The sequence below is a fragment of the Asparagus officinalis genome, chromosome 2 (genome assembly GCF_001876935.1).
Source record: "Asparagus officinalis chromosome 2, Aspof.V1, whole genome shotgun sequence".
Classification (NCBI taxonomy): Eukaryota; Viridiplantae; Streptophyta; class Magnoliopsida; order Asparagales; family Asparagaceae; genus Asparagus; species Asparagus officinalis.
In genome coordinates, this window is record NC_033795.1 from 13,077,165 (window position 1) to 13,091,095 (window position 13,931).

Genomic DNA, 13,931 nt, shown 5'->3' on the forward strand with positions numbered 1-13,931 from the left:
CCATATATTTCTCATGCACCAAGACCATAACTAATCCTTCTCAGTTCTCAGAGTCTAGTTAAGGAAGGCATCTGCTTTTCTTTGAACATAAGAACTTTGATATTAAGAACTTCGTCTCTTTAATACCATGAACATTCTTCACGTACATTTTGATGTTGTGCCTCTAATAGATACAACAAAGGCTGCATGGTTAAAGGACTACAGCTTACTTGAGTTAAAGTGCATGGGGAGTCCTAAGAGAACCATCACCATAGCATAATTGCTACAATAAGGAGCTTTAGGCGATAGAAATCTAGCATCAATGTGTTATATATTTCAAGTCTGAAGTAGTTTTGGCACTCTAGCATCAACGCGTTATATATTTCAAGTCTGAAGTAGTTCTTTTTGGCACTGCCATACTGTTACCTTACAATTCCATTGCATCAGTGCTAGAGCAAAACAATATAGCTTAATCATCTCAATGATTATAGAAGAAATTTTAACTGGACATATTTGAGGCCTCTTTTGTTTCTTGGAAGCTTTTAATTAGGAAAATATTTAATATTAACTCGTGTATCTTTTACTCTTAGGAGCTGTATCACGAGTTGAATGCTTTGGACAGATTTGAACAAGATTATAAAAGGAAGCTTCAGGAAGAAGAGAATTCAAATGCCGTACAAAGAGGTGTGTATCTGTTTTATTTCATTTCTCTGAAGGTTATCCATTGTTTCATATGCCTCGGTCAGCCTTTGATTGCATGATACTACCTCAATTTAAGAGAACACTAGTTGCTTTTTACCATTCAAGTAATTAGCCTTTTGTGATTGTACATTCATTTAAATTCTTTGAATTCAAGTATAATAATGATGACAATATGATCTCATATAATATCTATGACAGTACAACAGCTCACCTGCTCTGTTTCCTGCATGTACATTGTTTCCACAATTGTGCTATGAAGAAACTTTCACAATTTATGTTATAATAAGACAAAACAATCCATCAAAACAGTATTGGCCACATAAGCACCTTTGACAAGCTCAAGGTGGGAAAAAAATCATTGTCATAAAGGTACTGGAAAAATAAATAAAGGTGCATAACTAATCCAACTTGGGTTGAAGGAAAGCACTGTTTTTTAGTTGCTTGATGCTTTTATTAAGATTTTCTTTTTCAGGTGTAACAGAGTAATCGTATACTATTACCTTGTTTTACTAAATTTGTTACTGCTACAGTGTTGCCTCAATCTTTAATTATTAGTATCATCTTTTTTTTAGAATATTGTTTCCTGGAATTCAAAACAAATTGAGTAGTGCCTGTATCAATGTATTTAAGATATATTTTTGTTTGTACATGAAGTTTATTGAATTGAGAAATTTGTTGATTTTAATTTTCGTCAACAATATATTTCTCCCTTCATTATAGGTGATAATCTTCAAATTCTAAGGCAAGAGTTGAAGAGCCAAAGGAAACATGTAAAGAGCTTAAAGAAAAAATCTCTGTGGGCAAAGAGTTTAGAGGAGGTGAGTCTTGGTACCTAGTTAAATGTCAAATTGTCTCGTTCTCTGAAGTCCTAACTTTTTTCCAGTGTATTCACAGGTCATAGAGAAGCTTGTAGATATTGTCCACTTCTTACACTTGGAGATTCATGATGCCTTTGGAACTGCTGGTATGTCTTACAGAAATTTTTTCTTCTTCTTTTGAACATGATAAATTGCTCTTTGTAACTCTTTGACCTTTCTTTGGTGAGCATGCAGTGTCATTTTCAAATTTCACTTAATGCAAGTGCCATTGTCTTAAAAAAATTGAGGCTTAGAAAATGATCTCTAATTGCATTTACAAACCTTCTTCATTTCATATATACATTATTTGTGGGGTAGCTAGTTAATGTACAGTTGGCACATGGCTAACCTGGTTTTAAGGGAGCAAAACCGACATCTAAGATTATGGTGATAGCAAGGAAATTTGACTTTAGGAGAACCATCTTTCTTTGCCACAACCACATGCCAAGCCAATAATAAAGTGTGGTAGGTACTCGAAGGCAAAGATTTTCTAGCTTGGTAGAAACGCTGGGTACATTTTAGTGGGATTGAACAAATACTGGGTAGGTTGCTGCAGTTTACTATATGTCAAAATTTTCAAAGAATTTTTTTGGTAGTATTTATTGAGGCATAACCTAAGGAAGGTGTTTCGTGTATCATTTTCATTTATGATGGGTTCAAGCCTGAGACAAATTCTTTATATGGTTATGCACTTCTCCAGGCTGACATAATAATAAGCCAGAGAGGAGATTGCCATAAGCTCATCTGATCAAGGAGCTTTCAAATTTCTCTAGACTTGGGTAGTTGGGTTATTCTTGACAATAGCTCATCTGATCAAGGAGCTTTCAAATTTCTCTAGACTTGGGTAGTTGGGTTATTCTTGACAATAGAGAAATATTTAAGATCTGAGAGCTTTCAAATTTCTCTAGACTTGGGTAGTTGGGTTATTCTTGACAATAGAGAAATATTTAAGATCTGCTGTAGTAACTTGCTTTCTTTCCTCAGCCGTAATATAAGCAAATCTCCAAATAGAGACTATTCCCCAATCTGTGTTTTTCGACCCTATTCAAGGTAAATGAAGTAATGTTGCACTAGCATTTGCAACTTTGAGCTGAGGCAACCAGATGTTCAGAACTAGCTGATGCATTAGACTTTATCTTAAGGATTGGAACAGTCGCGAATATGTGAGTTTTTTGACAATTTCTGTGAAGTTGGAAAATTTTCATATTGTCACCATCAAATATTTTCCAATTAAAATTTGGAGACTATGAAGTGGAGGGGTCCATAAAATATGTTTAGTAGCTCCATCACTTCAGTCCTTTAAATTTCTGCCATATCCCTAATTGGCAACAAAAAGCCATAATTCCTAGAAAACCAATTAGTATTGTGTAATTTAAGCTCTCGTGTTAAGGGGCAACATGAAAGAGTCGAGGAGGCAAAAGTTGATATATTTGCCATAGGGAAATACACAAGTCATAGAGTGAAACAGAGCACCTTAACCTGCATTGCTGATACTTTTAGTGTAAAAATTGGATTTTTTAAATTGCAAGGCTTGAACGAAATCATTTGTTTGACAGTTATGATGATGATTTGACAAGTTGAATCAGACTGAAATAAGTTGTTTCACAGTATTCATTTTCTTTTCCTCTTTGACCATTTATCATATAATTCACTTTCTTTATTTGGTGACTCATTTGGAGTAAATTGTAGATGGAGATCAACCTGTGAGGAAATCCGTCAACGTGCACCAAAGATTAGGTTCCAGTGGCCTCGCATTGCACTATGCAAATATAATCAGTCAAATTGATACTCTTGTAAGTTCCTCTCTTGTTCTTCCATTTCATATTTTTTTCTTGGTTCTTAATTTCTTTTGCTAAGTCTTTGTCTTATGATACTTTCTTAAAATTTGTGGCATTGGAAACCTTCTAGTATTCAGATTTTCAAAATTAAGAACTCGTAGTTTTCCGCAACATGGAAGCTACTGAGGCCATCATTTTCTTTAGATATTCTTATGGTATTATAGTCCGTATGTATTATCTTAAAAGTGTGGTTGAATCGTTTTGCTATCTTAGACTTCGAGCAGAAGTGTGAAGTTTTAGTATTTTGTAAGGTATTGATTTGGTTGATGCACCACCTCAAGAATCTTGCCACTGTTCTACAATTGGACTGCTGCTATAATTCCTTACTTAAATATAATTTTTCATTCTCCTATCGTTTGAGCATCTCTCTTTATGCCTTAGCGAATTTTTTATTATTAAGATTTCCTTCTAGGTGTACCATAAAACTTTTTGTCACTACATTTAGGTAACTCGTTCAAGCTCTGTGCCTTCGAATACGAGGGACTCATTGTATCAAGGGTTGCCCACAAGAGTAAAATCTGCCTTGCGCTCCAGATTGCAATCATTCCAGGTTAAGGAAGAGGTACACGGATTTGTACGCTATTTTATTTCACTTGATATTCAAGATGAGGACTAATCTGATGAGACTGCCTTCATCTACTTAGCATTCTTAGCTTACTTTGAACTTTTCTTTACTCTTTGTGCTCATGTAGCTCACTGTCCCTCAAATCAAAGCTGAAATGGAGAAAACACTGCAATGGCTAGTTCCAATTGCTAATAACACTACCAAGTAACTCATCTACACTAATTGAAGCATCTCATCAAGTTAAAGGTTTTAATTTCTATGTTCTAATTATTGTTTTTTTTGGTCAGGGCACATCATGGCTTTGGTTGGGTTGGAGAATGGGCAAACACAGGGTCAGTTGCTATTTCCTTTTTTCGCTGTTTTCCTCTAGAAGAAAATGGTCATTCATTTATGAGGTTAATGATTCCATCATATACAATGATGGGACTCAGTCTCAACCAAGTGTGGTTATGAAGGTTTATTTCTCCCCTTTACGCACTTGGTTGAGATTGAACCACATCATTCTCATATGAGAGAATCCCCTCATATGACAAGGATATACACATTATTCTCTTCATTTATATACTTAATACGTTTTTATTATTTTAAGAAAGTTAACTGTGTTGTGCGCAGCGGAAATTTCGGCAGAGTTTCTGGTGCACAATAAGAGAGAAAGATCGATATAAGAATTCCCGTCTCACCAAGGAGACAAGAATCTGAAGCGGATATCTCAACCAAGTGAGATATCGGCTCTTCCTCTCATCAGTTCTAGGACTGACCTGTCGAGGGATCCTAAAACTATTACAATGGCCACAAACTCAAACAACCAATTTTTACGTGGTTCGGCAAACTGCCTACGTCCACGGGGCAAGAAGGGGGAGATCTACTATTAGAGGGAAAGAATACAACTAGGGTTTACAACTCTCACAATTTAAACCCTCAATTAACTCTCAAATCTCTAACAAAAGGGATACCCAAAAGAAAACCTCTCAAAAGCCGTACAAAAGACTTTTTCTCTTAAAGCCTCCTCTGCCTCCGCACTGTATTGCTCCAAAAGAGAACTCAGCCGCTGCTTTTCCCAAAGCCCCTGCTTCCGTACCTTGCACGCGCCTCCAAGCCTTCGGTTTGCACGCCGCTTTTTCCCTGGCCTTCGCACACGTCCTTGCTGCTCCCTGCAATTTTCTTTTGCTGCCGCCAAAAGAACCCTTCCACTTGCACGAAAACCTAGGGGGGAAACTAGGGGACTATTTATAGGGAGTTATGTACCGGGTGGGCCTTGAGTTTGTCCGCTGAACAAAACCAAAAAGCTATCCCCTTTTATCTCTTCACACGGAAGAGAATGCTGGCCTATCACTACACGTGAAGGTGGACCCCACACGGTTTCACAATTCTCCACCTCGGTGAAGTTTTCCCAAAACTGAGCCGACACCGACCAAACCAAATATCTTACTTGTTGTATCCAGTACGAAGTGAAACAATTCACGACAACGGACTCAATCCATAACAAGTCGAGAACCCAAATAAGAATGCGAACACTCTCAAATGTCCCGGTATCCAACTCACCAAATCGGATCTCACCCATCAATATCCAAACCCGGCTGATTCATTAAGACTGCCACTACGTATCGCTTTGCCAAGGACATATAAGCCGAACGTAGTTCACCAGATGGCTCTAAAGGCCCTCAATCCCACTAGAAGAGTTCGCAACCCGTTCTCCAATATCATCAACTCTGCGGCACTGAAGCACTCCAATGGCTCAACACCTCCACCTGAGTGAACCAATGACATATCCAAGTACATCTATCAGCTGCCGAATCGCAATCAAAAACAACTCTATTCATCTGCCATCGAATCCAAATGATCTCCAAGCCGTTATGTCAATCAGCTGGAATTCCCAAATAATTGCAGTATCGATCTGGAGTAATCTTTTACCCAATGTGGTTAGCAGCATCACTCTCATTCCGCTGTCGCATTCCTCTAAGGTCTGTTCCCCAAAACTCTACCTGCTGAGAGTCATTGCTTCCTTCATCGAAAGCCTCACCAAAGTCGACACAATCAGACCTATCTATCAATGGAGTTTTTACCTCAATCACAGCAGTTGGACAACTCTTTAATAGGATGATACCCAAAATGCTCGAAGCCTCTGTCCAGAACTCTTCTGCCAAACCATTGCTCGACCACAAACACTGATCCTCCTCCAGCAAGGCACGGTCTTCCAAATTTGTCACCCTATCTAGTTGCCCCAAGATTTTCTTTCCAACGAAGTGTCTCGAAATACCGTGAGCTCGGCTCTAATACAGAAATAGGTCCATCTTGTACCTCCCACCAGAATGGAGTACCTTCACCTTTCTGTCTATTACACACTTCTTCAATCTGTTGGAAACTACTAGGACTTTCTCCAAAGGGGATTTGGTTGCAACCCAAACACGCCTAGAACAGCCACCAACAAAGGAAACCAAACGCCTATTACCTCCCAATGATGTCCCCTTGGAAGGCCCCCAAACATCCACGTGAACTCCTCCAGAACGACCCTTAGCACGGTGAATAGAGGTGCCACACTTCACCTCGGTCTTCTTGCTCACATCAACATGTTCACTGGACTTCAAACTGCAGGTCTTTGCACCCTCTTTCAATCTATGCGAGGAATCAATACTGGAATGGCCAAGCCCCAAATGCCGCAGTCTAGTCGAATCAACAGAAGTCGTCAGCTCTCCACCTGCCACTATACCTCCAGTCAAGTAATACAGGTTATTTCTCCTGACGCCCTTCATCAAAATACGAGAGTCTCTCGCAATCTCGAGAACCATGTCCTCAACACGAACCTTCAGACCCTCTCCAACCAAAGCTCCAATCGAGATCAAGTTCTTCCTCAAAGAAGGAACATATCTCACATCGTTTAACTCTCTAACAGTCCCGTCAAACATCTTTATGCGAATTCTTCCTATCCCAAGGATCTGGCATGCACGGTTATCAGCCATGTACACCACACCACTATCCACCAGCTTCTCAAAACTGGAGAACCATTCCCTTCTAGGGCACACATGATAGGTCGCACCACTATCCAACATCCATTCAGATTCCTCCGAATAGCTATCTGTAGGACTGATAGAAAGCGAATAAATAGAAGAGTCAGAATTATTACCATCCGATACGATGTTTGCTTCTGATGATGGTTGCTTCCCTTTTCCCTTCTGCTTATTCTTCATCCATTCGTCGAGCTTTGGGCAGTCTTTCTTCCAATGACCAGTCTCCTTGCACCAAGCACACTGATCTTTTCCAATTCTAGACTGTGACTTCCAATTCTTTCGGTTTGGACCCTTCCCTCTTGCGACCAACGCCTCCGCTACCGGCTCAACTGAAGCCTCCTTATCCTTCTTTCGAAGCTGATAATTCACAAGTGCAGCGGTGACCTCACTATACGAAAGTGATGCCTTCCCATTAATCAGAGTAAGAACGAAGGTCTCATATTCCTCGTCGGGCAAGGAACTCAACAACAGCAACGCCTTGTCCTCATCTTCAATCTTGACATCCACATTCGCCAAATCCGCAAGAAGCTTTGTGTAGTGGTTCATGTGATCTCTAATGGAGGTTCCCTTCTTCAACTGGAAACGATAAAGCCTCCTCTTCAAATGCAAGCGATTTTCCACACTCTTGGTCAAATACTTGCTTTCGAGAATCTCCCAAATCTTCTTCGCAGAAGTCTCATTCATCACATCATATTTTAGATCTTGAGTCAAACAAGACCTAATCACACCACACGCCGTTCGATTCATCTTTTTCCAAACCTTCTCTTCAATCTCATCTGGCTTGCCATCTAACTCCAAGGTATCCTCCAAATTCTGCGCGTTCAGCGCATCCAAAACCTCGCATCTCCATAATCCAAAATTGTTTGTGCCATTAAATTTCTCCACATCTATCTTCATAGAGTGGATATTCAAACTCTGAATAGTCTTCACGCCAGAAGAACCACCCTCGACTCCCGAAGCACCTTCTTTCCCCGACATCTTACGCATCAACGAACAAAGAATAGATCCAAAGCTGAAAGATAGAGTCTTTACCGAAAGATCCCACCTTTATCACCAACGAAGTCCTAAACGGGCCTCCAAATTGATCTACTCCTCCAAACCCTCCCTAGATCTGGAATCTGGGCTCTGATACCACTTGTTGTGCGCAGCGGAAATTTCGGCAGAGTTTCTGGTGCACAATAAGAGAGAAAGATCGATAAGAATTCTTGTTTCTCAAAGGGAACAAGAATCTGAAAGCCTAATATCCCATCAAAGTGGGATATTAGCTCTTCCTCTCGTCAGCTCTAGGACTGCGCGTCGAGGGATCCTAAAAACTATTACAATGGCCACAAACTCAAACAACCAATTTTACGTGGTTCGGCAAACTGCCTACGTCCACGGGGCAAGGAGGGGGGAGATACTGTATTGCTCCAAAAGAGAACTCAGCCGCTGCTTTTCCCCAAGCCCCTGCTTCCGTACCTTGCACGCGCCTCCAAGCCTTCGGTTTGCACGCCGCTTTTTCCCTGGCCTTCGCACACGTCCTTGCTGCTCCCTGCAATTTTCTTTTGCTGCCGCCAAAAGAACCCTTCCACTTGCACGAAAACCTAGGGGGGAAACTAGGGGACTATTTATAGGGAGTTATGTACCGGGTGGGCCTTGAGTTTGTCCGCTGAACAAAACCAAAAAGCTATCCCCTTTTATCTCTTCACACGGAAGAGAATGCTGGCCTATCACTACACGTGAAGGTGGACCCCACACGGTTTCACAAACTGCTTAGTCCCGAGAATGATTATTTTCCTCAGTAACTGCATTGTCAATGTTCCTACTTCTTTCTTCTCACTCTCTGTAACTCATGTGATGTACACCAGTCTTAATTTCCTGTTTGGTGTATTCAGTAGCTGTCTGTGTATATCCTTCAAATAGTTTAACTTTTCGACTTGCTATAATGAGAGTCCAAGCCCGTGTCTTGTACCACCTTAAAAGAAGCAACATGTTTGAGGCAAAATTGTTTGCTTATCTTGAAGTTCCTATTCACTCACCAAACTCTGAAGTTGCGGGAGGTAATGAAGGTGATAATATTATTCTCGGACTTACTCCCACATGTTGAGCGCCCTTTTCATAGGCTAAAACCTGGACTCATAATATCTTTTTATATAAATCTGCAACCAGTACCATCTTAAAAGTTCCTCCTAATGCACCAAAAGTCTAAAACTCCAGAGTTGCAGCGAGATTTGGGTTATATAAGTTTATACTAACATGCCTCTGCAGATTGATGGCCGTTTACATGGATGAAATCTGGACCCACACAATGTTAATATTTAAATTTACTTGAAATGGCCTGTGAGATTTGAACTCGGTTTCTCGTACTATCTTAAAGTTCCTTCTGCTGCACCAGAACTCCGCAGATGTGGTAAAGGTTTAGGGTTATAATTTTATACCCTGATAAAGTTTAGACATGCACAGGTTCCATTGAGAGCAAATCTTTATAGCACACAATGAGATCCATAAAATCCGACCAGTCTATTGGATATGGACTCAAACACTGATAAATGGGGAACGCAGTATGATAATTCTATTACAGTGAATATACTGATGCAACCTTTTTTTCTTCTTTCTGTTGGCAACTTATCTTATATTGTGGTCTTTCTCTGTTTTCAGGGTCGACTTAACCCAAAGTCCAGGCGGACCCACTGATTTGATTCGTCTAGAAACTTTATACCACGCCGACAAGGAAAAGACCGAGACTTACATACTTGACTTAGTTATATGGCTTCACCATCTCATTAGTCAATCTAGAACCAGCAATGGAGGCATGAGATCTCCTATAAAGTCCCCAATCCGATCTCCCACAGAGAAAAACTCAACCATCTCTTCCACTACAAACAAATCAAGAACTCAACTGCCAATGCTCTCGAAAGAAGACCAAGAAATGCTGAGAGATGTCAGCAACTGGAAGCACACCCCAGGGATAAGCAAGAGCCAGGAGTTTGCCACGGGCAACGCACGTGCGAGCAAGGAGATCAAGCTGAGCAAGAGCAGCAGTCATTCGCCATTGACTGAGACCATGGTGAAGGATTTGCCCTCGACGAGGAGGCCAGCTGCGGTCCCCTTTGTTGATTTTGACATTGATAGGATTAAAGGTTTGGATGTTATTGATAGAGTTGATACTTTGAGGAATCTTTGAATTCTATGTTGAATCTTTGTGTATGATAAGGATTGAGTGGTAGGAGAGATTTTTTTTTTGCCGCTGTTATTATTTGTATGTAACGATGTGGAAGGTAATTGTTTGGGTATATTGTATCATATGTGAATAGTTGTTGTCTATTTATGCATATGGTTAACGGAATGGGAGGAATTAGGTAAGCATTGTTTATCAACCGAGCTCGTCTTGTGCTTGAACTGTCTTTTTATTTATGGATGTGGTGTGCAGAACTATGTTAATAATTTACTTTTGCCCCTGGACTTCTTCATTTTAAACTAAAAATTGGAGTCTGAATACTACTAGGGCTCGGTATAAGGTTAAAAGAAATCAGGGTTAAACTTTAATATGATAATTATTACCTTAGAAAAATTAATGGGTGAAACATTGCTATGTTTGGTATAAATTTTCAATAAGGATAAAACTTAACCTCAAACGGAATCGTCCACTCTCAACCCAAAATATTTAAAAAATTTACAAAAACACCCTCATAATTCATAACATACAGATAACATTGAAATTTCAAACCTTATGAATAGCCCCTAAAAATTTTGAGATTTGTGGAAAACACCTTGAAACATTCAAAAATGACAGAAAAGACATGAAAATTCGAAATTTACAAAAAAAGCCTAAAATTTTCAAAACAAGCACAATACACAGAAAATCTAAGAATTACAAATAGATCCCTAGTTAAATTTAAATTTGCAAAAAACCCTAAAACTTTTAAAAGTTACAATAAAAATTTAAAACTTACAGTAAAATCTTCAAACATACCTATAGTAAATTGAAAACTAAGATTACAAATAGCCCTCAAAAAATTTTGACCTTGCAAAAAATACCCTAAAAGATTTAAAAATTGCTTAAAACTACCTCAAGAATTGAATTTAAAAGAAAACACCTCTCTATATATTTTTTTCTTTTCAGGTTGCTTCTTGTAAATGCCAAAATTTTAGGGTTCTTTGCAATTTTTGAAAGTTTTAGGGTTTTTTTTTTCCAAATTCCTAAATTTCCAAGGGGCTATTTGTAATCCTAGATTTTCAATTTACTGTTTGTAGGTTACAAATTTTGAAGGAGTTTCTAGAAAATTTTACATTAGTGGTTTTTTTTTGCAATTTTTAGAAGTTTTAGGGTGTTTTTGCAAATAAAATTTTAAGGTGGATAGTTGTAATTCTTAGATTTTCAGTGTATTGTTCTTGGTTTGATCTTTCTAGGCTCTTTTTGCAATTTTTGAGATTTTTGAGGGTGTCTTTTATAAGTTTTTAAAGTCTTGGGGTTTTCATGCAAATCCCAAAATTTTTAGGGGCTATTTTTATAATTCTAAGATTTTCAATGTACTATTTTTAGATTTGAAATATTCACCAATTTGTTTTATGAATTTTGAATTTTTGAGGGTGTTTATTGCAACTTTGGAAGTTTAGGGTATTTTCTACAAATTTTAAAAATTTAGGGGCTATTTGCAGTTCATAGATTTTCAGTGTTTTGTTTTAGGTTTCAAATTTTCAAACTTTCTCTATAAGTTTTAAATATTTTAGGTGCGTTTTGACAAATTTAAAACTTATGAGGGGGCTATTTTTGTAAGTCTTAATTTTCAGTTTATTGTTTAATATTTAAAATTTTCATTTTTTGTAAATATATAGTTTTATGTGTTTTTTATAAGTTTTTAAAGTTTTAGGGTGTTTTCTAAAAATTCTAAAACTTTTGCTGCAGTTTGTTTTCCCCCGATTTCATTATAACCTTTTAGATATGAAAATTTCAGTTTTTTTTTAATTTGGTTTTGACTGTGTTTTTATAATTTTTAAAATTTCAAGGTGTTTTTTTGTAAATTTAAAAATTTTCGGGGCTCTCTTGTAAGGTTTGAAATTTTCAATGTTATTTGTATGTTTTAAATTTTTAGGATGTTTTTACATTTTTTGAAAAATTTGAGGGTTTTTTATAGTTTTGAGATTATTAGGGTTTGTTTGTAATTTTTTATTTTATAAGAGGATATTTATAATTTTTTATTTCTGGTGCTTTTTGGTAAGTTTTGAAACTTTTTGGGGTTATGTATAATTACACATAGTTAAATGATTCAAGACTAAGTTTTCCCCCTTTTTTATCCTACCCCTACCCCGTCACTTGGTGAAAGTTTATCCTCATATGTGGTTAAACTTTTAGCCTTGGTGAAATTTTAACATGACAATACTAGCAACTAAGTACAGTTTTGTAATCAGTGCTAAAAAAATAATTCATAGCATCATTATGACATTATGCATCCCGCAGGCATCAACTTTATGCTGAGCCACTTCAAGGTGCTAGGATCCAGGGATTCTTTCTCCATCAGCAAAAGATTAAAGGGAAGGATTTAAAAAAAAACACTTGACCTTGAGATGCTTGTCTGGATCTTTTTCGGATTTCAATCGTTTGGAATATAATCTTTATAGGGTTTTTAGATATTTTCCCCTTAAACCTTCAATAATTGCATATTAGTCCTTCAAATTTTGGAGATTGCATATCACTCCCCTCAAATCTTAAAGGTTTTTACAAAATAGTCCTTGTAGTTAATACACGTTAGATTTAAGGAGAATATTCCATCAAATCTAATGGTCAGAGTCAAAATGGCCGTTTTAGCACTCTATTATGTTCCCAAACTCATTTCTTAATGGTTTTAAATCCAGTACCTGCTTAACAAAAACTCAAATCTGTTTAATTTCTTCTTTTCCAACAGCTAGAAAAGAAACCCAAACCCAAAGTTCAGCTTCACAAAGGTTTGACACATTAGGGAGAGTGGTAGTTTGATATTTGCAGATATTGGGTGTTTGTTGGAAATTTGTAGTAAAAAGACAATGAAAGAAAAATTTGACTTGTATTTCTCTCAAAATCAATTACAATTTGGATTCCGATTACAAAAGCGAGGAGAATGAATTTGATTCTCCCCTTTGTTTAAAACTGGGTTCTTCAAGGTAGCGATGGAATGCCTCCTTCGATTGATAGCGTCGAACTTGCTCTCCGTTGACGATCCGACCGTTCTATCTCACGAAACCGATTGAATTGCTTGATGACTTCGGTTTAGAACTCTTAACGAGTGTAAAGAACTCAGAACGAGTTGAAAACTCTGATAAGAGTTGTTGAAAACCGAATGTCTGGTTTAATGTGATTAAGTTGGGTTGCAAGCTTAATCACGAACTCTTAAATGAGTTTCAAAACTCAGAGTGAGTTGGAACTCTGTAAAAGAGTTGTTGGAACCGAAGATTCGGTTAATTGCCAAGTTGATGATGCCCTTGATGAAAGGATCCTTTGTGATTTTATTAACTGATCGTTGATCAGTTCCTTGATCTTCAAAAGATCTCCTCCTTCGTGTTGTTGAACTGCTGAGATTTGTTGACCCTAAGTGGTTTTGATACCAGCTCACCTCAACCCTATGCGGTTTTTCTGCTAGAAACCGATCAACCCCTTACTCAGTTGAGTAAGTCGGTTATTTATAGGGGGATTAGGGGTGTAACCAACCCCTAAATCCGCTCCTAAGTGGGCGAAGATCCCTCAGAACGTGGGATAACGGTTTTGAGGCCGTTCGGTTTGCGTTTGAACAAGTCAAAACGCCTCAGCTGGCGTTCTGGGCTTTAACTCTGCGTCCAAGGCTTGAGACGCAGAGTTAAATCTCTGTTAGAGATTTGAGACGCACAGGCCGCATGCGTTCTGGAATTGGAAACGCATAGGTCGCTGGTGCGTTGAAGTTCAACTCTGCGTCCAGAGTTCGGGACACATAATTGAGTCTGTTAAAGAACGCACGTTATGTGTGCGTTTTGTGCTTTAACTCTGCGCTACAGAGTT

The 13,931-nt window shown here is 38.2% G+C and overlaps 1 protein-coding gene across 1 annotated transcript in view; it reads left to right on the forward strand.

The window, feature by feature from the left end:
* LOC109830322 overlaps positions 1-10,299 on the forward strand; it is a 14,066-nt gene extending 3,767 nt beyond the window's left edge. Inside the window, exons 6-13 of the mRNA XM_020397562.1 lie at positions 570-663; positions 1,402-1,499; positions 1,576-1,645; positions 3,228-3,331; positions 3,822-3,938; positions 4,069-4,145; positions 4,229-4,273; positions 9,584-10,299. Of these exons, the coding sequence (XP_020253151.1) occupies positions 570-663; positions 1,402-1,499; positions 1,576-1,645; positions 3,228-3,331; positions 3,822-3,938; positions 4,069-4,145; positions 4,229-4,273; positions 9,584-10,109 (1,131 nt within the window). The 3' untranslated portion in view covers positions 10,110-10,299. The remainder of the gene's footprint in view (positions 1-569; positions 664-1,401; positions 1,500-1,575; positions 1,646-3,227; positions 3,332-3,821; positions 3,939-4,068; positions 4,146-4,228; positions 4,274-9,583) is intronic.